This window comes from Marmota flaviventris, chromosome 10, assembly GCF_047511675.1.
Source record: "Marmota flaviventris isolate mMarFla1 chromosome 10, mMarFla1.hap1, whole genome shotgun sequence".
Lineage (NCBI taxonomy): Eukaryota > Metazoa > Chordata > Mammalia > Rodentia > Sciuridae > Marmota > Marmota flaviventris.
Genome location: NC_092507.1, coordinates 19,646,378 through 19,671,432, shown reverse-complemented (window position 1 = coordinate 19,671,432; position 25,055 = coordinate 19,646,378). Strand labels below are relative to the sequence as shown.

The window sequence follows — 25,055 nt, the reverse complement described above, 5'->3', positions numbered from 1 at the left end:
AAGTGCCCCTGGGTTAAATTCTCAGTACCCAAAACCCCAAACTGAAACAAAAAACCCCCAATAAATAGATTCTCTGCCAATTATTTCCTAAAATTTCTTTCCTTTGTTATTTAAATCAAAGAGGCCAGCATACTTTTCATGCCCAAATATCCGCAGGCCTAATCATCTCAGAGTTGCCTGTGGGGGAAAAAAAACAACAGGGTCCAGGATATCACCATTTCAGAAGAGAGCACACTAAGGGAGGTTTGTGAACACAGGACTAACTTGTACTTCCAACACACAAAGATTAAGATTTTAAATAGTATGTAAACAATAAAAAGCCTCACAAAAGTCTTACCAAGATTTAATGTACATTTATTCTTAACACGTGGAACATATAGTATAAAGATTTCATACTGAATAAATGATATTCATTAAGCCAAAAAAGGAAAAAAAGGAGGAATTTACATCAAGTTTTAGCTACATTGTTGAAATACAAATATGCAGATTTTATCACTGAAAAAATCTCAATTGTGTTTCTTCATCAGGAATTTCAACTGAACCTAGAACTTTTTCACACCTCGATTAGAAAGAAAACAAAACAAAACAAAAACCCAGAAAAAAATAAACTATAAGTTGATTGGCTGCTGAGACAGCAAGGACTTTTTACAGAGACCTGTACAGCATCACACCAAGAGGGGCGATGTCTGGCAAGAGATTAAATAGCTGTGTCTCGCTTTGTGCAGGTCACCAACTTGTTAACTCGTCATACTATAAAGGGGTAGCTGGGAGAGGGACCAAACTGTGGGGATCCAAGGGTATGTGCAATGTACAACGTCATATATATACACACGTGGCAGCGCAGTCGCTGCAGCTAAAGGTTAAAACCAGTTCTAAGAGGTGATCTCAGGGTTATTCATACAATCAAGGAGGAGAGAAAGAGGTCAGGGTGTTGTAGGTTCACACATGATACTTTGGGGGAAAAGCCTTTTTTTTTTTTTCTCCTCAACGTTTAACTAAAAACATTTTTAAAAACTACAGCTTGCTGCTGACCCAGCGTCTTCTCTCGTTTCCATGTGAGACATTATTATTACAGTATGTTTACAGTATCAGGTGTACAGTACAGTACATGAAAGGGTCTACACTCTACTGCACAGGCCTCTCCAGTGAACAGGGTCTGCTCACAACTGCGAACTTCTCGGCTCCTGCGAGATTGTGAATGTACAACGATAAACCACACACAGTTCAGCAGTCACCTTTTTGTCCTTCAGAGTTTTTTTTTTTTTTGTATTTTTTTCTTTCTTTCTTTTTTTTTTTTTTACCATTAAAAACAGTTATGAAATGTGGCATCCCGTTGATGCAAGGACCGGGGAAGCCGTTTTTAGTTTGTTTTTGTTTTTTTGTTTTTTTTTTTCCCCAAACTCACTGTAAACAACAGTAACTTTGGTTAAAATAAAAAAGTCTTCTATGTAGGCAGAGCTTTGTCTTTTCAAATAGGGTGGGGTCCTGAGGGGGAGTAAGGTAAGGACAGGAACAGAAGGGCGTGAGGAGTGGGGTGTGGGGGAGGAAAGAGAAAACAGGAGAGACTTTTTTCCCAAGGGAGAAGCTGGACAGCACAGGGTAAACTGGATTCTGAGGTGGTTTTGCATAAATAAAGGGCAACAGTCAGTTTCTAAGTTCTCCACACACGCACACACACACGGGGGTGGGGGGTGGGGGGGAGGTGTCCCACGGCTGTCATGACTGGCCAATCAAAAACAGTACATCACAAATGACTTGTGAAACCAATGAGTTCATCAATGGTGACACTGAGATGTCCAACAGCCGTGACTCATACAGAGTGAACTCGGAGTGGTTCTCGTCCACCTTGGCCAGGGCAAGCAGCGCGCGAGCAGCCCGCCGCATCATGTCCACACTAGTTGGCTCAAAGGGTGGGTTCTGCATGTGGAGGAGGCTGGCCTGGCTCTGTTGGAATTGCGTGGCAGCAAGGCTGTCCTCGAGGAAGCCCAGGAGGTTGCCGATGCTGCCCTTCTGCACTGCAATGGCACGGGCTGCCAGGCTGTCCCCCTGCGCCAGGTTGGCCAGCAGTACCACGGCCATCTCCCGGCACACTGGGTTCTTTCGGTCACTGAGGAAGCGCACCATGGTGCTATACAACTTCTCCAGGCGGCTGAAGGGGGGTGTGGCCAGAATCAGGTCCACATTGTTGTCCTGGATGCTGAGTTTGCTGAGGGTTTCCAAGACCAGTCTCTGGGGGGAGAGGACGGCATTGGGGCCCAGGGTGGAGAAAGGGTCCTGGGCTTCAGCTGAAGGGCAAACTGCCCAGTGTAGGAGTCCGTCCAGGACAGGCAGGCAAATGCTCTCAGGGTATGGGGAGAGGTCCAATTGCCCCGAGATGTTGGCGAGCGTGACCAAGGTATTTTCCCGGAGCATCTCCAAGCAGTCCCACCACCACTCCACTTTGTTGCAGCTCACCCCTTGGTCCTGTTCCTCCTCCTTCTCATAAGTTAGTGGTGCCTGCTTTCGTTCTGGGTGCTTGTGGTGCAGCAGGATCAGCTTGCCCAGGATAAGCAGCAGCCCTGGGTGTTTAGACATCTCAAAATCATTGCCTGGCACAAATGACAGGCTTCGGATGGTATTGGATACACAGACACAGCGCTTGGCAAGGGAATCCTGCCAATCCAGAAGGGTACACAGTGGGGTCTCATCCTTACTGTGGGGTTCATCCTCTAGGATCTTGATGTTCCGGTGGCTCTGTGCTGGGTTAATGCCAAATGGAAATTTGCTGCTTTCCTTGGTGGCTTCTGCACTTTTAGCTCCCTCCTCTGTCAACGTGCTAGATCGAGTAGACAACATGTCATCCATAGTGGCTGTGATCCGTTTTTCTGGAGGGCCATCAGGTGGGGGTCCCTCTTGTTCTGTCGTCCCTGGCACACCCTCTACTGTTATGACATGTTTCTGGGGGGCTGCAGGACAGGGCACAGGAGGCCGGGAAGGCAGCAGCTCTGTCTTGCTCTCAAAGTGGGTCTGGATATGCTCAGTGGTGTCCCCCCCACCAATCCGCCAGTGCAGCAGGCCACTGTCAAACTCCTGTACACGCCCAAGCTTATCTGAGCAGTCCACCACAAACGGGTCATTCTTCTGTACGATCTTTACTGGAAGCTTGTCAAACTTACTGATTAGCTTCTCCTCACAATTCTCTGGAGCTGGCTTGTCCTTGCCTAAAAAGGCCATCTCCTCATCATTTTCAACTGTCTCCTCTTCTTCTTCTTCCTCTAGTTTAGGACCTAGAAGTTCTTCTTCTTCTTCCCCCTCCATGGGGGCTGGACTAGACACCTTGCTGAATCTCCCAGGATCCAGAAGTGTTCTCTGTCCTGGGTCACCCACCTCATACTCCTTTAAAATGCCAAAGATCTCAATCAGGCATCGTCGGAAATATTCCACAAGGAGCTCCAGCAACCCTGGGAGCTGGACAAGAAAGAGAAATACATTAAGGGAGAAAAGTGGCGTAAGAGAATTCCTGACATAAGAAATCTCCCAAGCTCTAACCAATCTCTCCTTTCCCTCTAGTCAGATACTTGCATCACTTGGAGAGGCAGTCACTCCTTTTCCCAAAGGCTTCTGCAAGCAAATCACTCATCGCTCTCTCTCTTTTTTTAATACCCGGAGCAAAGTTCTTCCTTCTGCCCAAATGTTGCATAAATATGCCCCAGGAACACGTACAACCAGAAGAATGAGAAGTATATGTATAATGTGTCAAACTGCATTCTACTGTCATGCCACCCCTCACCCATCAGGGCCACCCAACTCTCAGCCTCCTCATTCTCAATCAATCTGCTTTTCTCTTCAACAGGCCAGTTTCAAACCTCCTGGTCATTTGCCTTTATCCCTCTGGAACACTCTCTATATCCCACCACCAAGTGGAACCTAAGTCTAATAGTGGTGGGATGACTCCTTCCAAAATGAGCTAGGAGAAGGGAAGGCTGTGTGAAAGATGTTCACTTGCTCGTTTCCAAGCTTCCCAACATTATAGGAGACTCAACCTCCACGAGTCTTGTAGCACCAGTAGGACAAAGCTTCAGATCTCCAAACACTAGTTCAAGATGGTGCTAAAGAGACAGAAACTCCAACTTAGATCCCATATTGGCCATGTACCTTGAGAAGAATACACTAATCTCCAATCAGATTAATTTTTGGCTGACTGGTATAGCAGAATGGAAAACTGGAGTTTTAGAATTAGAAAGATCTAGGCATGAGGTCTGGCTTTTCCAGGAACTAAACTAGCTGTATGAAATGATGAAAATTCTTCACATTTACATGGTTGTTGTTGTTGTTTTTCTTGGAGGCGGGTGTTTAGGGGTGCTTTACCACTAAGCTACATATCCCTAGCCCTTTTATAAAATTTTGAGATAGGGCATTTGCTAAATTGCTGAGGCTGGCCTTGAACTTGTGATCGATCCTTCTGCCTCAGCCTCCTTCCTTAGTCACTGGGATTTATAGGCATATGCCAATGAGTGGCACAGAATCTGTAATTCTTACCAATACCAAAAACTTTCTCCCCAATAAAATTCCCTTTGAAGTCAACTCTAAATGATGGCATCAACATCATACCTTTCACAAGTTGCTACTGTCCTCAATGTCCTGGGCTCATGCCCAGTTCCAAAAGAAGCAAAGTACAGATATGGAAATTATCAGAGAAACAAAGAAGACCATTTTGGTTGAGGATGGCTTCATTTCCAGTGTCACTTAGTATTATCTATGTCAAGAAGGCAATCCACCCCAGAATCTGTACTCACCTGACTGAGGTTGAAGGTCATAATGCTGTTGTCATCATATAGCAGGATGTTAATGGTGTCTAATGCCCACGTGCTCTCTGCCAGAAGCCCAGACTTGAGGGACATCATTACCCGCCATGCCTCCGGGGTTCCTGAAATAAACCTTTGTGTAGTCCAACCACCAAGCCCAGGTTGGCTGGAGGTAGCACAGGAATGCTCCATCAGTTAGGGTCTCTGAAAAATGTAGCTCTCTCTGGGAGATGACACACACCTGCCCCTCAAGGCTTTTAAGCTCTCTAGGACATCACTGCATGTCAGTGCCTTAAAAGAAAACCTGAAATCAAGTTATTTCTCATTCTCCAAAGCTTTTGGGCTCTATTTCAGGCAATACCGGACCAGATTTAATCATATTCAGTGTATCAGGATAGAGGGAACAATGAATAGGATGAAAAGGGGTAGATTAAACAACTCAATCAAGGAGGTCTCCTTACCAATGTCTTTCATTGTGAGCCGCCTTCTCTGCTTCAACACAGGCTGTGTAGCTTCAACAGAGCCAGGTGGGAAGGTGATATCCCGCCGAATCATGGGGGGCTGCACAGGGGCAGGTGCTATGTGGGAGGCAGGTACTGGAGGGCCTGCCTTCTGCATTTTCATCCCAGAGTGCAGGAATGGAGACTTGCTAGGAGAGGTACGGTTCTCCATTGGCCGGGGCAGGGGAGCGGGGCTGGATACCTGAGGAATGTGATTCTGCATGCTTGGTGGGGGCTGGTAGTTAGATGGAGGGGGCCTTGTCATGGTGGGCACAGGGGCAGAGGGACCATACGGAGGCTGGCGTGTGCCATGGGAAGGCCAAGGGCCTTCATGGTTGGCCCTCTGATCCGTGTGCAGCATTTCATCTGTTCGGTTCACACCATGATAAGCAGGACCCTGGGGGGCAGAGCCTGTGCTCTGCCTGTTGGCATAATTATAGGTCATGTCATTACGCCCCTGCCACATGGTGCCTTGCTGAGCAACTTCAGCTGATGCCTGTATGGGGCCGCCCATCATTTGCGGTGGCATGTTCTGCTGGGCATTGGAGCCAGGGGGTGCAGAGACTCGGTCTCGGCCAAACTGGAATGGAAATTGGTTCTGGGGGCCGCCTGCTGGTCGGCGCTCAGTAGCAGCAGTGGCAGTAGCAGGATAGGCATTGCCGTACTGGTTGTACACATCTTGCTGAGGGGAAGGCTGGGCAGCTTGTTGCTGGCTGGCAGACTGAGACTGGGCGGGGGGCAACTGCTGCTGTTGAGGCTGCCCCTGCCCAGTGCTGTATGGCACGCTGTACATCTCTCCTTCATGCCGTTTGGCAGGAGGGCCATATGTGCCATCCATTGGCCGCTTATAATTCTAAAACAGAGAAAAGAACAGAGGAAGTAAATAATCTGCATTTATGGACCCCAATCTACAGATGCCAAGATGGTTACAACCAGACACTTGCTTCTTCTACTTCTCTGGAAGAGAGAACACAGACACTAAGAGAACAAAGGAATCACCTTTATAAATTATCTTTTCAATTTTTTTTCTGAGAACAATCCTTATTTTCTATTCCTCTGTGGCTCTCCCTTACTCCAAGGAGAAAAATGTAAGACCTCAAAATTCAAATTAAGGTCTGTTTCTAGCCCTTTTGGAAAACTAGGGAGTCTGGACTGGACTCTGAACAGGAGCCCAAGGACTTGGCTCTTCTGATAGAATTGGCAAGCTGGGTGAGAGGAATGCCAGAGTACCCAAAATAAGCTTCTTAAGACTATCACAGACTTGATTAGGTTACTCACTGCTTTAAGGGGGTGGGGATCAGTACAATCCTAGTCACTCCCTCCTTACCTGCTGTTGCTGCTGATACATTGTGGTCTGCTGGCTGGGAAAGGGGCTACCGGAAGGGGTGCCTTGGGTGGAGAACTGATTGCCATAGGAATCATGTCTACAGGAGGGAGAGAAACAGAAGATTAGGATGGAGAATGGCAAAACCTAAACAGCAGTGGCACCGAGACCAAGTTTAACTCACCGTTGCTGCTGCTGCTGCTGCTGCTGCGGGGGGTAGCGGCTAGGAGAATACATCCCCGAGTCTGGGGTAGAAGGCATGAGATTGGGCTGGGGGGCCCCAGTGCCCATATTTCCCTCGGGCCCTATTCCAGGCTCCGTCCTAAACAAAATTGAAGTACCAAATTGAGTTCACTAGAGCTGTGGGTTCCAAGAGGTGGGACAAGAGCAGGGGCTGTACTTACCTCACTCTGTCATAAGGACCTCCATAGGGGTAATGCTGCCGTGGTCCCATAGCCACATTTCCGAGCCCAGGGCCTGCAGCTCGGCTGTAGGGGTCACCCATACCGCCATTGGGGCCCTGCCCTGAGGACATGAAGGGATCACTCCCTGGAGCTGAAAGGAGAAAGGCAGGCAGTGAGCAAACTGGTAAGTCAGGAGGCCTAGCAATTTACATGTTGCCTGCTCAGGCCCTCTTCAGAGGTTGGGTCTGTTTTGTTATTCCTGACAGGTTCAAAACAGACCTAAAGAGGATCCAATCAGCAAAAGCAAATACTTGTTTAAAGGTGACAAGGTAAGACCAGGAGGTAAGAAAGGAAGTAGGAATGACAGAGGTATTTAGGTTAGGTGGTATATCTGGAGATGAAGTAAGGAAATGAGGATGGCTTGACAACAACCCCCAGCCACTCAAGACATCCCATTTCCCTGGCCCTATCTTCATGAGTACATGGTCAACAGCAATTGGTCACCTTTCCTCATGCTGCCATAAGGATCCTTATTTGGCTCATAGGACATGCGCCCCATCATGTCAGAGGTATTCATACTGGGCTGATACCCAGGGTTTGGAGTCATGGAATTCCGTTTCTGGAATGTGGGGTCACTTCCATCAGGAAAGGCATCCTGGATCCCGACTGAATTGCTCCTACTCCAAAGTGAGAAAAACAAAACAAAAACAATTAAAACACAAATAGGCCAAATCCTCCATAAGACAAGACATACAGGAGTTATTGGCTGGTCAGGGAAAGGCTGGCCTTGGGCTGTACAGGAGTTGCCATGTTTCTGGGGCCCCCTAAATGTCTTGCCCCTGCTCCTGGCCTTACCTCATGCCTGGCAAGGGGGGGATCTGAGTGTGTGGTGTGGATGCTGGAGTTGGTGGCTTCAGGTCTCCTCCTTCTGCCATGGAACTGCTGGTTGACTGAGGAGTCTGTGGCCCCTGCATAGACCCTGATCCCGCTGTGAACAGAGATTCAGGCTGAGAAGCTTGCTTGCCAGGAATGTTTCTCATAGAAACACATAAATGCCCCAGCAGTCAGTCGGTCTCTTTTTTTTTTTTTTTTTTTGTGGTATTGGAGATTGAACCCAGTATCCTCACTCTACCAGTGCTAGGATTGAACCCAGCACTCTACCATTGAGCTACATTCCCACCTTAAGTATTTTGAGACATGGTCTTGCTAAATAACCCAGGCTGGCCTCAAAACTTGTAATCCTCCTGCCTGAGTCTCTAGAGTAGCTAGGTAAATTATAGGTGTGTGTCACGCCCCCTAGCTCAAGGGTCTCTTTTTGTAAAGGATTTCCCTAAGGCCTTTAAAGCCTGGATAACCCCTCTCACAGGAGATAATATGCAAGGCTAGTTCATAAAAGAGGGGAATGGATTTTGTACTGCTTGCTTTTAACATTTACAGTGATGTGGCTATGACATCACCATGCTGATCATTTCTTGAGTCACTGCTAGCTTCCCCAACTACTTCTCTTTACACCCCCCAAGGGAACCTATTAAACAAAATACTAATGCTGGTGCACAAGAGGGTCCCAGTCAGGGTCCCCAAAATCCAGGGTTGGGAGGGACCACCTTGTACCCAACCTGTGGTGCAAGAGGAGTTAAGGGATTTCTATTTTTTAGCACCAAGCACAATGTCATCCTCAGGTTCAAATGTTCCTCTAAGTTGATGAGCACATAACTACCAGTAATTAATGTTTCCATTAGTTACCATTCCCAGCAGCAGATATCCCACTGCTGAGGCCTCCCTGGATGATGAGTCATCTCAGGCGCTCATTACACCCTCAGAGGTCAACACCAGGGCACATATGTTTACACCTACCTTCTAGGGCCCTAGCCCTGTGCTAGTTAGGCCCCAGCCCCCTCTCAGAAAGGAGGGTGGGCAGAGGCACTCCCATCAGAAAATTCCATTCATATCCCTCCCTAGGCCCCTCCTTCCCATTCATTACCATCTCAGCTCCCTGGGGAATTCAGTTGAGTTACATTCTAAGGCACTGACATCAGTGGGCCAAAGCTCCCAGATGGCCCAGCCTCACTATTATTTGTCAGTTCCCCCACTCTTCTCGTGTCCCTCCCACTTACTAGTTTACAAACATTTGGCAAGATGCCAGGTGAACAATGAAAATTAAAACTTAATGGCTGTTGCAGTATATCTCCCAAGGGAATTGCTGTTGTCCGCTCTTTAATCTGCCAACCTGTTAAGACCTGTGATAGGGCAGAGCAAAGTAGAGCACACATCCCTGGTACCTGCCCTGCTACGCTGGAGGTAGGTACCACTGAGCCAGGGCATAGGTACCACTGAGCCAGGGCAATAGGTCCTAGGCCTCGGTGGAGCTGCTCAGACCATCCTTACCAGGAGAGGGGGGTTGAATCTTGGGCTGGGACTTCTTGGAATCAGCAGCTGCAAAGATGTCTGGGGGAGGATCTTCTCCCCGCTCAATCTTGCATTCAAAGGCATAGAGACACTGGATATACTGCTTTTTCAAGGAGCTGGCAGCACTGCTTGATGTGCCCACATTGAGGTTGGTTGCAAGTTCCCGCCATTTTTTGTTCTTGTTGACCTGTACAACCAATTAGAAAAGTTGGGGTACACCTTCCATCTGGTCATCCTGCCTACATGCCCTAAACCCAAATGGATTCCTGCAAGGTATTCCTTTCTTCTGGAATCATGTGTTTACTTTATCCTCAGCAAGCTCCACTACAACAGAACTCAGAAAGTCTGATGTTTGCTGTATACAAGTGTACTGTGAAAATAGTGTGCAAAGCTTCTTTAGATCCAAATCCTACTTTTAAAATCAATTAATTTACTTACATATTTACCCTACCTACCTAATTACTTACTTACTTGATTGGTGATGCTGAGAATTGTAACCAGGGCCTTGCACAAGCTAGGCAAGTGCTCCACTACTACCTATATCCCCAAGCCCCAAATTCTATTTCAAATATACAAGAAAAACATTTTATAGAATGGAGACCCTTTTGTCAATGACTACCTTATTTAACTCATTTTGTCAAACTGGGGGTTTTCACATCTGATTTTTTTTTTCTCAGTGTGGGGTCCCTGCAAATTTAACATTCTTATGCTGCTGCTCCCTATAAACCCCTTTCCCCCACCAGCCACTGCCATAATTGTCCAGATGTTCAAGGCCTTTGTGACTTTTGTGTGTTTGTGTGACTTCTTTGTACCCTCTCAGTGGCCAGCCTATAGTTCTTTCTACTTTTTTTCAGTCTCAGGGCACACTGAACCAAATGCTCCCCACAATTAAGATTTTCTTCATTAGTTAGACAGGTCTCCTTTTTCATGTATCCACCACTTAGGAAGCCTGAACCCAAAGTGTTGGGAACACTGGCTTTCCAGTTCTGATTTATAAGGAAAATTTAATTTGTTGTGATGCCTTTTGATCTGGTGTCTATGATACCAAATGACAGAATTTAAGGAAGCACACACAGGGACAAAGGGAGGTGAAGAAATACTTCCCGTAGTGGTGCTGTAACACATAAGCTGTCTTTAAAGTTGATGGTATTGGTGGGTGATACTTCAGATTTTCTCCCATATCCATGCCATCTCTGGCCCAATCTATTAGAACAGCTCCTCCCCTCCACATAAACTCTGCTAATCTTTAGAAAAGTGCAGGACTCTTATAATTTGCCTTCCACAAACTAACATTTCCGTGAATTCTTATTGTTTTTCAAATTCAGTTACATCACAGCAACTGAAAGGTTTTCATCCTTTTGCAAACTGGAAGACAGGCCTAGGCTTAGGGATTCTCTCCATAGTTCATTGTAGGTTCAATGAATTCAGATGCCCATCAATCAGAAGTATGCCAAACCTAACCCAATATGCCCCCTTTCGCTACAGGCAGGAGAAGCCTAACTGTGAGAACTCAGTATCAAAGAAATGAGCATGAATATACCCAGGGTCACCTCAAAGCCTTCTGTGGCTTTGCTTCCCATGACAATTATGGGGCAGTAGGCACTATGGGGCAGTATGCGTGTGTCTTGTCTTGTTTTGTTTTCCTTTGTGGGGGAGGGAAATATAGCCTGAAGGGTGAAGGAATTCATAACTGACTGTTGGTTGGCTTCTTTCCAATCACTTTCTTTTCTGCTAGTGACAGCTGTTTTCCTCTTCTGGTTTAGAAGGTTTGGAATAAGTCCCTCCCTGCCACACCTTCCCTCTAAGCGTAGTCACAAACTCTGATCCAAGAGCAGGTTTCTGGTCTAGAGACTACAGACCACACAGAGAAGCAGTCTGCAAACACTGTGTGCTATCTGTTAGTGTGGCCTCACTTGTTTGCCTCTTAGACTGAGTCTAAAACAAAACTGTAAAGTAGAAGGGAGTGGGGGCAAAACTCTGGGTGGCATCTGTTCAGAGGTTTTCAGCAAGGATTAAACCCATTCACTTAAGTCTCCCATACAGAGTAACATATTTTCCAACACTTCACTTTACTTCTTCCCTTTATCAATTATTTCTATGAAGAAGCTCCTGAAATCACATCTCCATTAGGAAGTTTCCTGGATTGAGAGGGTTAAACAAATTCTCTGGCTGCTCTTGTAGTATCTTGCCAATCAATTCATGTGGCAAAAACTTTGCTGAAAGCTTTATTATTTCTAACTTTTGTTTGACATTATACCCTTCAGAGTGGTTTACAGACCTTGAAATGGTCACATTTGCTCTGAGGAGTTAAGACAGGACTCAAAACTAGGCCTATCTCTCCAAACCCTATACTTGTTACTATGCCAAACTGTCTCCATGGAATCAGAATATCTAAGAGCTTTCTTTATTTTTGTACTTTAGTGGGGCCCCAGACTAATAACTCATACTACCAGGAAGGTCTCAGTCTACTGCATTTGCCTTATCTCCGGTAGCCTGTCTTCCTGGTCTGACAATAGTATATGACCTAGAGTAAGAGAGTGCTGTCCCCAAGGGATACACAGTATTATAGAAAGCCAATGAGTAACCTGATAGGGGCTTGGGGGAACAAGGGGAAGTCAACTCTTAGGCACTCACCTGAGTCAATCCACCAATCTCCTTCACAGACACATAGAGGCGATAGAGGTCCAGCGGTTTCCTACCCACAGCTGGCAGATTTGTCATGCCCATGGCCTTCTCCTCTGTGAAGGCCAGATAACGGTCCACCCACATCTTCCTCTCAGGCTCACCACCAAGCTCATACAACTTGGTGATCTTCTCATTAGTTGTAGTAGAAGAACTGGACTTCTGGAAGAAGCAGGTCAAAATTCATAGAATGAGTCAAATCCAAAGCCTGTGTTAAAGGTCTGAGAAGTCTTTTATAAGGGAAATGGGTAAAGCTTCTTGCTTTAGGTGGTCACTAACCCAGGTCCTGCCTTTATAAGATTGCAGGATCAAAAGGAAGCAAGATTGAAGGGTCAAAAGGAAGCCAGAGTTTCTTACCATAAAAGAAAGAAGCTATAATACTAACTATATGGTACATACTGAGAGCTGCCTTTACTTATCTGGTATTATAACTTCTCTCCTTTTTTTTTTTGGAAGGGGGGTGGTATCAGGGATTGAACCCAAAGGTACTTAAGGTACTTAACCACTAAGCCACATCTCAAGCTCCCAGCTCTTTCCTTTTTAAAAAATTTGGATACAGAGTCTCACTAAGTTATAATCCTCCTGCCTCAGCCTCCTGAGTCACTGGGATTATATAAAATGACCACCACATCTGGCACTTCCCTCCATTTTTAAAGATAAAGAACCAGACCCCAGGAGGCAACACCTAGGATCTTACAATTTTTAATTGGCAGTGAAGTTTCAAACCCTTGACACTGTAACCTGACACTGAAGTCACTACTATCCCCACACTACTTCCCAGAAGTCAGGACATACTTAATATTGTTTTACTTGAGAAACTCAAAACATGATTTTGAAACAATGGGGTAGACTAAGATGAAAACAACCTCTTCCTCCTCTCAAAAAAGGATGGATCTCCCACCTGATTGAAAATAGTTTTGCCTGTCTAAGACAAGATAGTGGCCCAAAGGACTGGAAGCCAGAGGTGAAAAATCACAGGACACTGCAGACATGATTTTTATTTTCCCTATTTATACGGATAAGAAGATACCAGGGTTGCCATATAGCCTAACAGAGAGCATACACAGGACCAACCTATGGAAGCCCAAGGACTCAATACCCTTGCCATTTCCCCCTTTATATAACACAGGCACCAACCATTCTTTCTGCTACGAGTAAGGTCCAGGAAGAGAAGGGCAACTAGTTACCCAGAGCACACATCATCTACCAGTGCTTAGAATACAGGAAGCAGTTTCACAGAAGCACCAAACGGCACAGAGAATGCTATGCTGTAGGGTGTAGCATTTTCTCCATGACATGCAGCTGTGAGAATATGTTGTTTACATTCGGATTCCTTAGGATAACTCAAACCTAATTCAAATGAACTATTATTCTGAAACCCTTTATGATAAGAGGAGGATAAGCATTTTCAGACTTGATGGAATTATAAAAGGTTAAAATCATGTTACTTATCTTCTTCCTATCACTGAAAAGGTTAGGATCCAAAGTTGAGAGGAGTCAAGACAAAATCATTACCTTGGATTTAGATTCTGTCTTGGGTGTCCCATCTGCCTTATTGTTCATTTTGGTAGCTGGAGTTAACTTGACGTCCCCAAGACCCATCATCTCTGGGCTGGCTGCCATCCCTGTAAAAGAGAACAAAATTTAAGTCAACAGGTTTAGCAGTAACTTGCAGATCATTCTTGAACAAATCCTTGAGGTGAGCAAGGATCCTGGTCTGACAATAGTATATGACCTAGAGTAAGAGAGTGCTGTCCCCAAGGGATACACAGTATTATAGAAAGCCAATGAACTTACCTGCTGAATTGTTGGCCATGGTTCCACCCATGGGATATGGGGGTCCCTGAGGGTTGATCATGCCAGCCATACTATTAATTCCTTGTCCATAGGGAGGTCCAGTTCCCATCATGCCCCCTTGACTCATATTGGGATAGCCTGGTGGCCTGAGAAAGAAAATGAAAAGCAAAAAGTTTATGGTTCCCTCAAACCAGAAACAGGAAACATCTAGATACCCTCATCTTCTAGCTCTTTCAAAAGGTTCTAAGAGTGTTCTAAGAGGGTCTGAACTCTATATAGCACAAACTAGCTCAATTCTGGGGCTGGGGTTGTGGCTCAGTGGTACAAAGCACTAGGCACTAGGTTTGATCCTCAGGCACCACACAAATAAATAAATAAATTAATCAAAAAAATAAATAAAGGTACTGTGTCCATCTACAACTAAAAAAAATATTAAAAAAAAAAACTAGCTCAATTTTAAGTGGTACACTCCTTGAATAGTAGTGTTCTACTGTGTCTTGAAAGAATTGCCTTCCTCTAAGTCACCTCCGAAGTTAAGCTATATTTCTATTTCAGGGCCCTCTCTATGGCAAAAGGCCCAGATTAAATGCTTAATTCCACTACTTGTTCTCATACCGAACCCCAATCAGAAGTACTCCTCAGCATAGCACTTGGAAGTGGACTTGCAATCTTTCTTTGAGATGGGTTCCTGCTATGTTGCCCAGGTTGGTTTAAAAAAAATATAGGTTCAAATGATCCTCCTGCCTCAGCTTCCTGAGTAGCTTAACCACTGAGTCATTCTGGCCCTTTTTTTTTTTTTTTAAGAGAGAGAGAGAGAGAGAGAGAATTTCAATGTTTATTTTTTAGTTTTCGGCGGACACAACATCTTTGTTTGTATGTGGTAGCTGAGGATCGAACCCGGGCCGCACGCATGCCAGGCGAGCGCGCTACCGCTTGAGCCACATCCCCAGCCCCATTCTGGCCCTTTTTATGATTTATCTTGAGACAGGGTCTCACGCAGTTGCTTAGGACCTTGCTAAATTGCTGAGGCTGGCTTTGAACTTATGATATAACCTCCTAAGTCACTGGAATTACAGGTGTGCAGCACCATACCCAGCTACATTCCTTATTTATTTTGTGGTGCTGGCGATTGAATTCAGGTCTCATGCATGCCAGGTAAGCACTCTACCACTGAATCACACCCCCAGTCCCTGCCCCCATTTTTATTTTGAGAAAAGGTCTCACTAAGGTACCCAGGATAGCTCTGAACTTGTAATCCCTCTACCTCAGTCTCCTGAGTAGCTGTGATTATAGGTATGTGCCACCCTGCCCAGCTTTTGTAAGTTATTTACATAGGATACTTGGTCATATGAAACTAGATATCAACCTATGATGCTTAATAATCAATACTTTGTAAATAAGCAGCTTTCTAAAAAGCTTAAGAAAATTATATATGTAAATACATATATATAATATGTATTATACAACATTCTTTTTTAGGCCCAGAGCATCTCAATGACCCAAATGGCTTTGCAACATATTTCCTTGCACTTGCACCCCCTTTACTTCCCAGGCCTTACCTGTTTTGGATAGAGTTGGCAGCAACATGCATGGCGACAGCAGATTCTTGAGTTTTCCGGTTCATGCCCCCTGGTGGGGGACACATCCCTGACCCAACCTGAGGTGGCATATTGGCCATATTTGGGCCATAAGGCCTGTTGCCCATGGAGGCATGACTCATTCTCCCTGGAGGAAGTGTGCCATAAGGTGGGATGCCTGGTTGCCCATGCATCTGACCTCCAGCACCCATGGGGTTCATGCTTCCAGCCATGCCTGCACTGGGATAGTTGGCATTGGGCAAGGCATTGTAGTTTGGCTGCCTGGGGTAGCCTCCTGGGAGGGAAGGGAGAGAAGACACAAGACTTGGTTAGTGACTCATCAGAAACTCACTAATCTCAACTCCCAAACTCTATATTATAAACTATGAGAATCATTCAATATTTTGGTCAGGAATGAGATCAACTTCATGGTAGCCTTAACCCCCATGGAAAAAAAGTAAAGGGAAAGCTAGATGCATGTAAAGGCAGGCCTCAGTTGTTCCACATCCCTCTCCTTGCTCATCCACAAAGCTGAGGTTTGAAGCCATGACCCCTATACATGCTAGGAAAGAGCTCTACCTCTGAGCCACACTCCCAGTTCATCTCTTCATCTTAAAGACAGACAGCGCCTCAAAATTTAAAATAAAAGGGCTGGGGCATAGCTCAGTGGTAGAACTCTCTTGGGTTCAATCCTAGTACTGAGGGGAGGAGGATTGGGGAAGCAAAAATGACTTTGCTACCATACTATCTGGGGCCCTTCAACTCTCAGGAGAAATTCTTTCCTTTCTACACACTCATCTGACTTCCTATCCCATGTTATGTGTGAGATACTCAGCTTTAGATCTACCTAGGTCTGATGTAAAGGAAAAATCAACTAAGACTTATTCACTAAAAATCAAAAACAACCCAAAAAACCCCACACTATATTAACCAATAGCTACCCTCTTTAAGTATCTGTGCTCAGCTCTCGGCTAAACACTTTGAACTACAATTTATAGATAAAACAGGCTCAGAGAAATTCAAAGACTTGAGTTAAGTAAAGAGAGAACTCTGTCTTACTAAGAACTCTGATTAAGATGGGTAGATTTAGGGCAAAGGACAGTTCTACTCTTATATATCAGAGAAGAAACTATTTTCTCCTCTCATCTCTACCTACTCCTAACTGGGTAGTATACTCACCTTGTGGGCCATACTGACCCCCTTGGGGACCATAGCTCCCCATGGAATTTTGCTGGTAGGAACCCATGCCTGTGTGCATCTGTCCTCCAGAAGGCTGACGCGGAGATAAGGCCGAGCCGGGCTGGGGGGAACTGTACTGGGGCATCTGGGGGTTCCTCTGCATATAACCTAATTGTGAGTAGAGTCCATAGAGTTATTTGCTCAGTACAGTGGGAACAAATGCTCTCTTCTGATCCTGGGATTTTATCATCTACATTTCCGTTTGCACCTATTTGCACAGAGTCTCTACGAAGTAGCACACCATTAACAGAAGGCATGCCAAATGTTCGAACTAAATGGATGCTTGAAAAGACACACAGTGACAAAAAACAAAATGGCAAATGGTTTAATGGGTGAAGACTTAATGCTGAGTCTTCAGCAACTGCTGACCAAATTACACAGTGTAGGGAAAATGTATCAAAAAACACAGATAATGGGACTGGGGTTGTGGCTCAGTGGAAGAGCACTCGCCTAGCACAGGTGAGGTACTGGATTCGATCCTCAGTACCACATAAAATAAATAAATAAAAATAAAGGCATTGTATCCTCCTACAATTAAAAAAAAAAAAAAAAGACTACTGGGAAATGCAACTCTACAGCCATCAGTATAGCCAAACCGATGATAACTTCAAATCTGTTGATGGATTTAACCTAAGCTTCATGGACATATAGTTCTCCAAAAGCTACTGCATAGTATTCAAATGTCTGCTTTAGCCCTCCATCCCTACACCAAAGTCCCAGACTCTCACCTCGATCTTGGGCAATGCTTGATTGGTTCATGGAAGGATGTATGATGCTGTCTGACTGGCCACTGGGTGGCCGAGGTGGCATCTGGTTGCCTGCTCCAGAAAAAGAAAGAAGTAAGCAAATCATGGCTAAGCCTGAGAATTCTAGCTAGGGGGTCAATTTATTAGAGCTGGAAACAACTCCTGGACAGCCAAGCACCTCCCAGTATTATATATACAGAGATATCCAGCCAAGGGGTTTCCACTTCCCTTCTCCAAACACTATGGGGAAACTATGCAGACATAAACCAGGGCTCCCTAATACCACCGGGACCAGTCACCTTTCCCTCTTCACAAAGGTCAGTACTTGAGGGTACCTGGCACTGCAGCAGGCGAGAGTGGTCCTGAGCGAGACTGAGCAACACTGGCAGGAGAGCCAACAGGGGACGGGGAGGGGCCTCGGATGCCAGGTAGGTGAGGGGAGGTATGAGGAGAGAAAGGAGACTGAGCTGGATTACTCTGCTCTCCTTGGCTGCTGGAAATCCCTGATGTGCTCACTCCAGGACTCAGAGCTCCTTCTGTCCCCATGGGGAGATCATCTATTGAACCAGACAGATCCTGAAACATACATAAGAACACAGATCACTCTTTTAACAATTCTATTACATGCTGAGAATTTTCCTTAAATAACCAAGAGCAAACATACATTATTCAGTTATGATACTATAGCTTATATGCGGCAAACTTTGTTGAGAACCAGGTACAAAATATTTTAGATTCTGTGGGCCATACTGTCTGTCAAAACTAATCAATTCTGCCATTGCATTGGAAAAGTAGCCATGAACAATATGTTAAAAAATGGATGTGGCTGTGTTACAGTAAAACATTTTTTAAAAACCAGCTGGCTCACAAATGGTAGTTTGTTGACCCCTGTTCCACCTTCCCTAGAGTTAGTGGAGACTTAGTACTTTCATCTTCATTCTGAGTCCTTAACTTCTATGGTCACAAGAAAGCAGCTAAGAATTTTAACAAGTCTGAGCATGGTGGCACATGCCTGTAATCCTGGTGGCTAGGGAGGCTGAGGCAAGAGGATTGAGAGTTCAAAGTCAGCCTCAGCAAATTAGCGAGGGCCTAAGCAACTTAGCAACTAAATAAAAAAATTTTAAAAAGGCTGAGGATGTGGCTCAGTGGTTGAGTGCCCTCAGTTTAATCCCTGGTAAACCCTCTGCTCCCCACCCCCAGAAAAAGGAAAGAAAGCAGCTATGTGCTGCACACAATGGGAGGGTAAGGCAGGAGAATCGCAAGTTCAAGGGCAGCCTCAGCAACTTAGTGAGACCCTGTCTCAAAATAAAAAAATAAAAAAGGATAGTGGTAAAGTGCCCCTGAGTTCAATCTCTAGTACCAAAAATAAAAGAATAAAGCAGCTACTTCAGTGTGATGTTAGCTCCCCTCCAATGGGGAAACTACAAAACGCTGCCAGGATGGCACAAGGAGCTAAGAGAGAGAATTTTAACAAGTCTGGGCAACATTTACAGATCCCCTCTCTCTCAAGATTGCACTAACCTCCATTTACAAAGAAACTCCCTTCAACTCACCATACTTTGCAACATAAGGGGTAAGAGGTGAGAAAGGGATACATTTGCATGCAAAAGACAATTTCTTAACTGCCAAGGTTGGGACTATATGCCTAACACCTGGGATGAAAAAAAATGTCAACTAACTCATAGATTTTCTTCCAGCTTAAGTTTTTCAATGAAGAAGTTGGTGTTTATTTGAGGGGTTTGCTTATCTTGCATTAATCAGTAAAGAGTTCATTCTGGGTCAAGAATCCAAGATCAGCAATCAAAAGCTCAATATGAAAATATTCGGCCAAGGAATGTACTTCTCTACACCCCCTGCCCTCTGTTCATTCCCAAGCAACACCACCTAAGGTGTAGGACAAAGTGTACACTGAAGAAAAGGATGAAAACCCTGTACATTTAAGAAAAGAGTTAAAGAGACACATCTGAAAGAGATCCAAGTTGGCCTAATTTGAGTCTATTCCTACCTACACAAATGAGCTTGTCTTGGAAATATCAGTTGAAGTGAATCGACCTATCACTGGATTTTAGAGGACCTTTCTTAGGCTTTCCTTCAAGCTTTCAAGATATTCTGACCTTCCACAAATCATTTGACTACTTAGCTAGCCTGGGAACATCTCGATTGAGTTCTATGCAAAGAAAGCTTGCTCTGAAGGCAAGGTAGGTAACTGGATGTACACTTCTGTGTCCAGCTTTCATTGTTAGCTAAGGAGTCAGAAAATGCTAGTATTTTTGTTGATAAGCAGTAGACCTGCTGTACCACAGAATACTTTAAAAATGTGATTAACCTGGGTGCAGTGGTACAGGCCTGTAATACCAGCTACTCGGGAAGCTCAGGTAGGAGGAGTCCAATTCAAGGTCAGACTGAGCAATTTAGTGATTTCCTGTCTCAAAATGACAAATAGAAAAGGGATGGGATGTCACTAGTGGTAGAGCACTTTCCTAGTATGCTTGAGGAGCTGGGTTCAATCCCTAGTAACACCCCCCACCCCAAACAAACAAACAAACAAACAAAAAAGAATTCCAGTGTAGAAGGGAACTTAAGAGGCCAATCTCCAGGCAACACCAAAGACCTCTTCCCTCTCAAAGGACTAAAGCATGGGCAGTGATAAACATCTCTGAATTCATCCCAAGAGAAAATGTTTCATTCCATCCTCATTTTGAGAGCTAAGTTATACGAGAGACACCTGGCTTCTGAGACAAGGAGAATAAATGCAAGAAGATAAGAGAAGCCAGTTGTATAGGCCAGAAATGGCCTCAAAGGCACTCGTTAGACCCTAATGTCTAATAAAATCCATGGCCCAATGCCCTCTTTTAGGGAGCATTAGATTTTCTCATGTACTCTCTTCTAGTCTCTGTTCCTTAGTAAGTTGCCAGCTTGTGGCAAAAAGAGCTACAGGCTTACAGGAAAAAGAAATTGGTGTATTTTGGAACAGAATGGGAATTCAGAGTCCATCCATAAGACAAGCAAGAACCTGGCTCTGAAAATTAAGTGTTTTGTTCTGAACATTTTTGTCTGTGTACAAGTAAAACATAAAGTCAAAGTCTCACTTAACTGTCTTTTTTGCTATCCTCTGAGGATGAACCCCTGTGCAATTTGGTATATGTTCTCAGAGACCTTGAACTGAGAAAACAAAGCAGAGAAAAAAAGAAAAACCCACACCAAAAACTCATCAGCCATGCTACACAGTCAGGGCAAGGACTAAGAAGATTGCTTTAGTCGCACTTTTGTGAAAAAGCCAGTGTCACCACATCTGCAAGGAATGCCTCATTAAGCTGAGGGATTCTAAGAGCCTAAAGAAAATCCTTTGTAGCCCATGGGGCTGGGTCCCAGGACCTGTGGCTGGCAAAGAAAGTGACTGTCATACAGACGCCCTCTGAAGAAAGGTATCAGTTTTGGTAAAGTGCTTGAACTCCTTGGAGAAAAAAATGCTAAATAAACCACTGCCAACAATAGCCCCAAGTGGGCTGTCTGGGCACAGACCACTACTCAGGAAGAGAACAACATTAATCTTCTCTCTCCAATTTGGTTTTGGGCCCATCTCTCAAACTGTCATATATTTTCATCAGATAACAAATGGTCAGCATGAGGACTGTGGTTTGAAATAATTTAAGAATAGAATGTTGTTATAGGAAGAGGCAACTCAAACTATTATCCATAGGCACACACTACTGGACCATCTACTATGTGCCAGGCCTTTTGTGGAATTACTTAATTTCCTACAATTTTTGCTTATAGATACTACTACCATCACCATTTTGAAGATGAGGAAGACTTGACAAAAGATTGGGTTGTAACCCAAATCATCCAAAAAGTAAGTGGCAGTGCAAATCCAAGTCTGTTGGACCCCAAAGCCTGGACTCGTTTTCCCTCTCTCCCCCTCCATTTGCTCGGATACTATATGAACTAAGGAAAAAGCACCACACCCTTAAGTTAGGAGACTAAGCCCACCTATGACACATTTTAGTTGTAACCTTGGGCTGGCTAGCAATAAGCTGGGACTTTGGTTTTCTCATGATACAAAGAGAGGGAGAGGGCTGGACAAATCTAGTCTGTAACACTCTGGGACATGTGCAAATGCACTAGTACCATATGGTCAGGGCCAAGCGACCAGCACCAATACTCTGGAATAAGAGATTTAACATACAAGCAGTATAAGAACCTATCAGTCCCAGGGGCTAATCCCAGTAAATATTTTTGTTGGACCATGAGAGGAAGTGGTAAAGGCAGAAACTCCAAAAGATGTCTCATCCTCTCTCTTCCACACGAACAGATATGCTCTGAACTCCATATCCTTTAATTGCACAGGACACACCTCTGTTTTCTACCCTACAAAAAGCCAGTTTTTCAGGTCTTTTGTTCCACAAAAAGCCGGATGTCTGGTTGTTGAGTCAGACCTCACTGTGCCTAACAAGTTCAATTTTCTACAACATACTTTTACAGAACAAGCTTAATCAATCCAAGCCTATTCTCCCTGGCAGGTGCTGCCTTTAGCATTTCAGGACTCCAGGTTTTTAGCTCTCTGTGAAAAGGGTTCACCTAAATCACCAAGAGAACTGTAGCAATACCACTTTAGTGGAAAGCCCTCTTTTCCAGGGTTTGCTCTTCTTCAAGTATGATCCTGCTGAGAGACAGGAGGTGGGGATCAGCCCACTCAGTGCCCTGCCAGTTCCAAGGAAGCAGGAGGGCCAGGAGAATTTCCTCACGTGTTTCCAACGTGTTTCATGCATTTTACTGCTCATCTACCATGCAGATCAAAAGCGCTGGAGCAGGTCCAACTATTTCACACAGAATCTCACACTCCAGGCTGGCTACAGACCCGAAAGCCTTCATTTCTTCACTTGAAATACTGCCCAATGTTATTTTGGGATGTGACCTGATAGAGGAAGCCCATAGGGACTCCATGACGATAACTGTTCCAGCTGTGATTGGTTGCCCAGCCCCAGCGAATGCCAGCATGGGTTTGTCAGGCTCTGCTGACAAACAGAACTCAACAGCTAACACCTTCTCTTCACACCACAACAAAACCGTGCCTGAAATCACAGTCCATACCTCATTTGGGGGGTGGGGGAGGGTGTGTGCTATTGCTCTCACAGGAAGAATCACAAGCTCTAACATGAACGGCTGCCTGGTAAAGCATATTTTCAAACAGGAAGATACTAGATCAGGGTTAGAGGAAGGGGGGCTTAAATGATATCCCAATAGAGCCACATGAGGATGACATCAGTTCATTTTGCTGAGTACAGTAAACAATGTCAGGCAAATCGAAAGAATAGGCTCACAGCAAGCTGATATCCAATTTCCCCATAAATTTGGCTGAATCCTTGAGGAACTCCTGGATGGAGTTCTTATACCCAGTTAGTTATGAAGAACTTTTGCCTAGTTGTGCTCATTGACAGCAGCTAAATTACCATCAGGTAAACTGAGTACAGTGGCACAGGCTATAATCCCAGAGGCTTGGGAGGCTGAGACGGAAGGATCGAGTTCAAAGCTAGCCTCAGCAAAAGTGAGGCACTAAGCAATTCAGTGAGTCCCTGTCTCTAAACAAAATATATAAAATAGGGTTGGGGATATGACTCAGTGATTGAGCACAATCACTGAGTTCAACCTCTAGTACCAAAAAGAAAAAAGAAAAAGAAAATCAGGTATACCGGTGGCATGTACCTATAATCCCAGCAGTTTGGGAGGCTGAGGCCCTGAGCAACTCAGCAAGACCCTGTCTCCAAATAAAAATATAAAAAGGGCTGGGGATGTGGCTCAGTGGTTAAGCAACCTGGCATTTAAAAACAAAAAACAACAACAACAAAAAAAAACAACAGGTAAATCCTACAAGTGTGTAGGTAAGGATATATGGTGGGAATTTTGCAACTCAGCTATAGCCACTTAAGTAACAACCCTTAAATGAAAAAATTCCAAAAGCATAGCCTAAAATGACCAAATCAATATTAGCAATTTGCCAGAATCCGCTACCCTCAGCTTAGTCTCACAGATCCAGAGACATGGCAGGTGGTTGCTCCCATACTGGAGAGTGAGAAGAAATCCTCAAGAACACAGAAGACACTGGGAAACACAGCCCTTGAAGAAAGCAGAAGATAAAAAAAGAAGGCAATAGCTACAACAAACTCCAAGGAAAATGGACTAAGACAATTAATTACTCAGGCAAGTTTTGGGGATGCCTGGTTTTTCTTAAAACCTTCCTTAAGCAATATATCAAGAGGAGAAGAGACAACCTGTATCAAATACTTCTTTTAAGTTTTGGGTTTGTTTTTTTTTAATATTTTATTTTTAGTTGTAGGTGGACACAATACCTTTATTTTGTTTTCATGTGGTGCTAAGGATCGAACCCAGTGCCTCACGCATGCCAGGCAACCGCTCGACCAGGGAGCAACAACCCCAACACTTCTAAAAAAATTTTCAGTTATAGTTTTTTTTTTTTTTTTTTAAAGCTAAGACAAAGTACAAAGGTATTATGTCTATTTATTTTATGTGGCGCTGAGGATCAAACCCAGTGCCTCACACTTGCTAGGCAGGCACTCTACCACCGAGCTACAACCACAGCCCTGTGGGTTCTCTTTTTATCTTTGCTATAAATGTAAGGAAGGGCAATCTGACACACCCCATGCTGGAGGACTCAGAGTGACACATCTCCTGAACTGCTGTCCAAGGAGTGGTCTTGGTCCAAAAGATTAACTGCCACTATACCTAGAAAGCAGGCTAGCTGGTGTTGGCTGAAACACCAAGAATGAACCAAAACACAGAACAGGCTGCCTCATACTCCTGATGGTATACTTTTAGGTCAGGAGTGAAGCACATGGTAAGAAAGGGGAAAAGCTAACAGAGGCTGGCACCTATCCTTTTCATTTAGGACCAAGCACCACCTCCTGCCTGAATGACACCACTGTTGGGAATAGCAGAAACTGCTACTGGTCCCACCATGTTTCCAAAAACTTGGGTTTGTATCCTAGAAACCACCACATAGGATGAGACCCCCCACCAAACTCCCTCTTCTCTTTTTCTACAATGGGCTATTGTTCTGAGGATAATGGTTCATTCTTCCTGGTACCTTCTGGCTGCCTGGTGGAGAATGTATAGCAGAGAAGGGTCAGATACTTTTTGTCTCTAGAATGCTTTTAGGGGGCCCACCTCTAAGAGGAAATTCCCTATATGTGTCAGAATTCATAAAGAAAGCTCTGAGAGACCAAATCTCCAAATTTAAATGATGTTGTAAAGAAGTTAAAAAAGCAAGTCCCTTTACATTTCCCTTTTACAAGGAAGCAGAATTGATAAGAATGTGCCTATCACATGTTTAACTATAAGGTAAGTGTTTGACTCACCTTTAATTCGCACAGTTATCTTCTGATGTGGGTATTACCCCCATTTTAACCAAGAAGCAGGCTCAGAGATTAGGTGACGTTCCTAAACCAGAGAACCCAACTCTTTACAAGTCGACAATGCTATTTGTTTTCCTTTTTCCTAGCCACTCTTCTTAGAACTTTCCTGGTTTATTTCAAATCAGCCATTTTACTTATCACCCTCTCAACTTAAATGTACAGTGAA

At 44.5% G+C, this 25,055-nt stretch overlaps 1 protein-coding gene across 3 annotated transcripts in view; it reads right to left on the bottom strand.

Moving 5' to 3' along the window:
* Positions 1-327: 327 nt before the first annotated feature.
* Positions 328-25,055, bottom strand: part of Arid1a (AT-rich interaction domain 1A) — a 77,027-nt gene continuing 52,299 nt past the window's right edge. For 2 of the 3 annotated variants that reach the window (XM_071617509.1, XM_027936996.2), the window contains exons 5-20: positions 17,795-18,035; positions 17,442-17,531; positions 16,654-16,821; positions 15,457-15,769; positions 13,898-14,043; positions 13,616-13,725; positions 12,053-12,262; positions 9,398-9,605; positions 7,868-8,000; positions 7,517-7,692; positions 7,013-7,163; positions 6,793-6,930; positions 6,612-6,708; positions 5,246-6,137; positions 4,776-4,906; positions 328-3,447 (exon numbers count right to left, since the gene is read on the bottom strand). In XM_071617509.1, coding sequence (XP_071473610.1) covers positions 1,717-3,447; positions 4,776-4,906; positions 5,246-6,137; positions 6,612-6,708; positions 6,793-6,930; positions 7,013-7,163; positions 7,517-7,692; positions 7,868-8,000; positions 9,398-9,605; positions 12,053-12,262; positions 13,616-13,725; positions 13,898-14,043; positions 15,457-15,769; positions 16,654-16,821; positions 17,442-17,531; positions 17,795-18,035 — 4,935 coding nt within the window. In that variant the 3' untranslated portion in view covers positions 328-1,716. The remainder of the gene's footprint in view (positions 3,448-4,775; positions 4,907-5,245; positions 6,138-6,611; positions 6,709-6,792; positions 6,931-7,012; positions 7,164-7,516; positions 7,693-7,867; positions 8,001-9,397; positions 9,606-12,052; positions 12,263-13,615; positions 13,726-13,897; positions 14,044-15,456; positions 15,770-16,653; positions 16,822-17,441; positions 17,532-17,794; positions 18,036-25,055) is intronic. The other variant, XM_027936997.2, reaches the window with a different exon arrangement.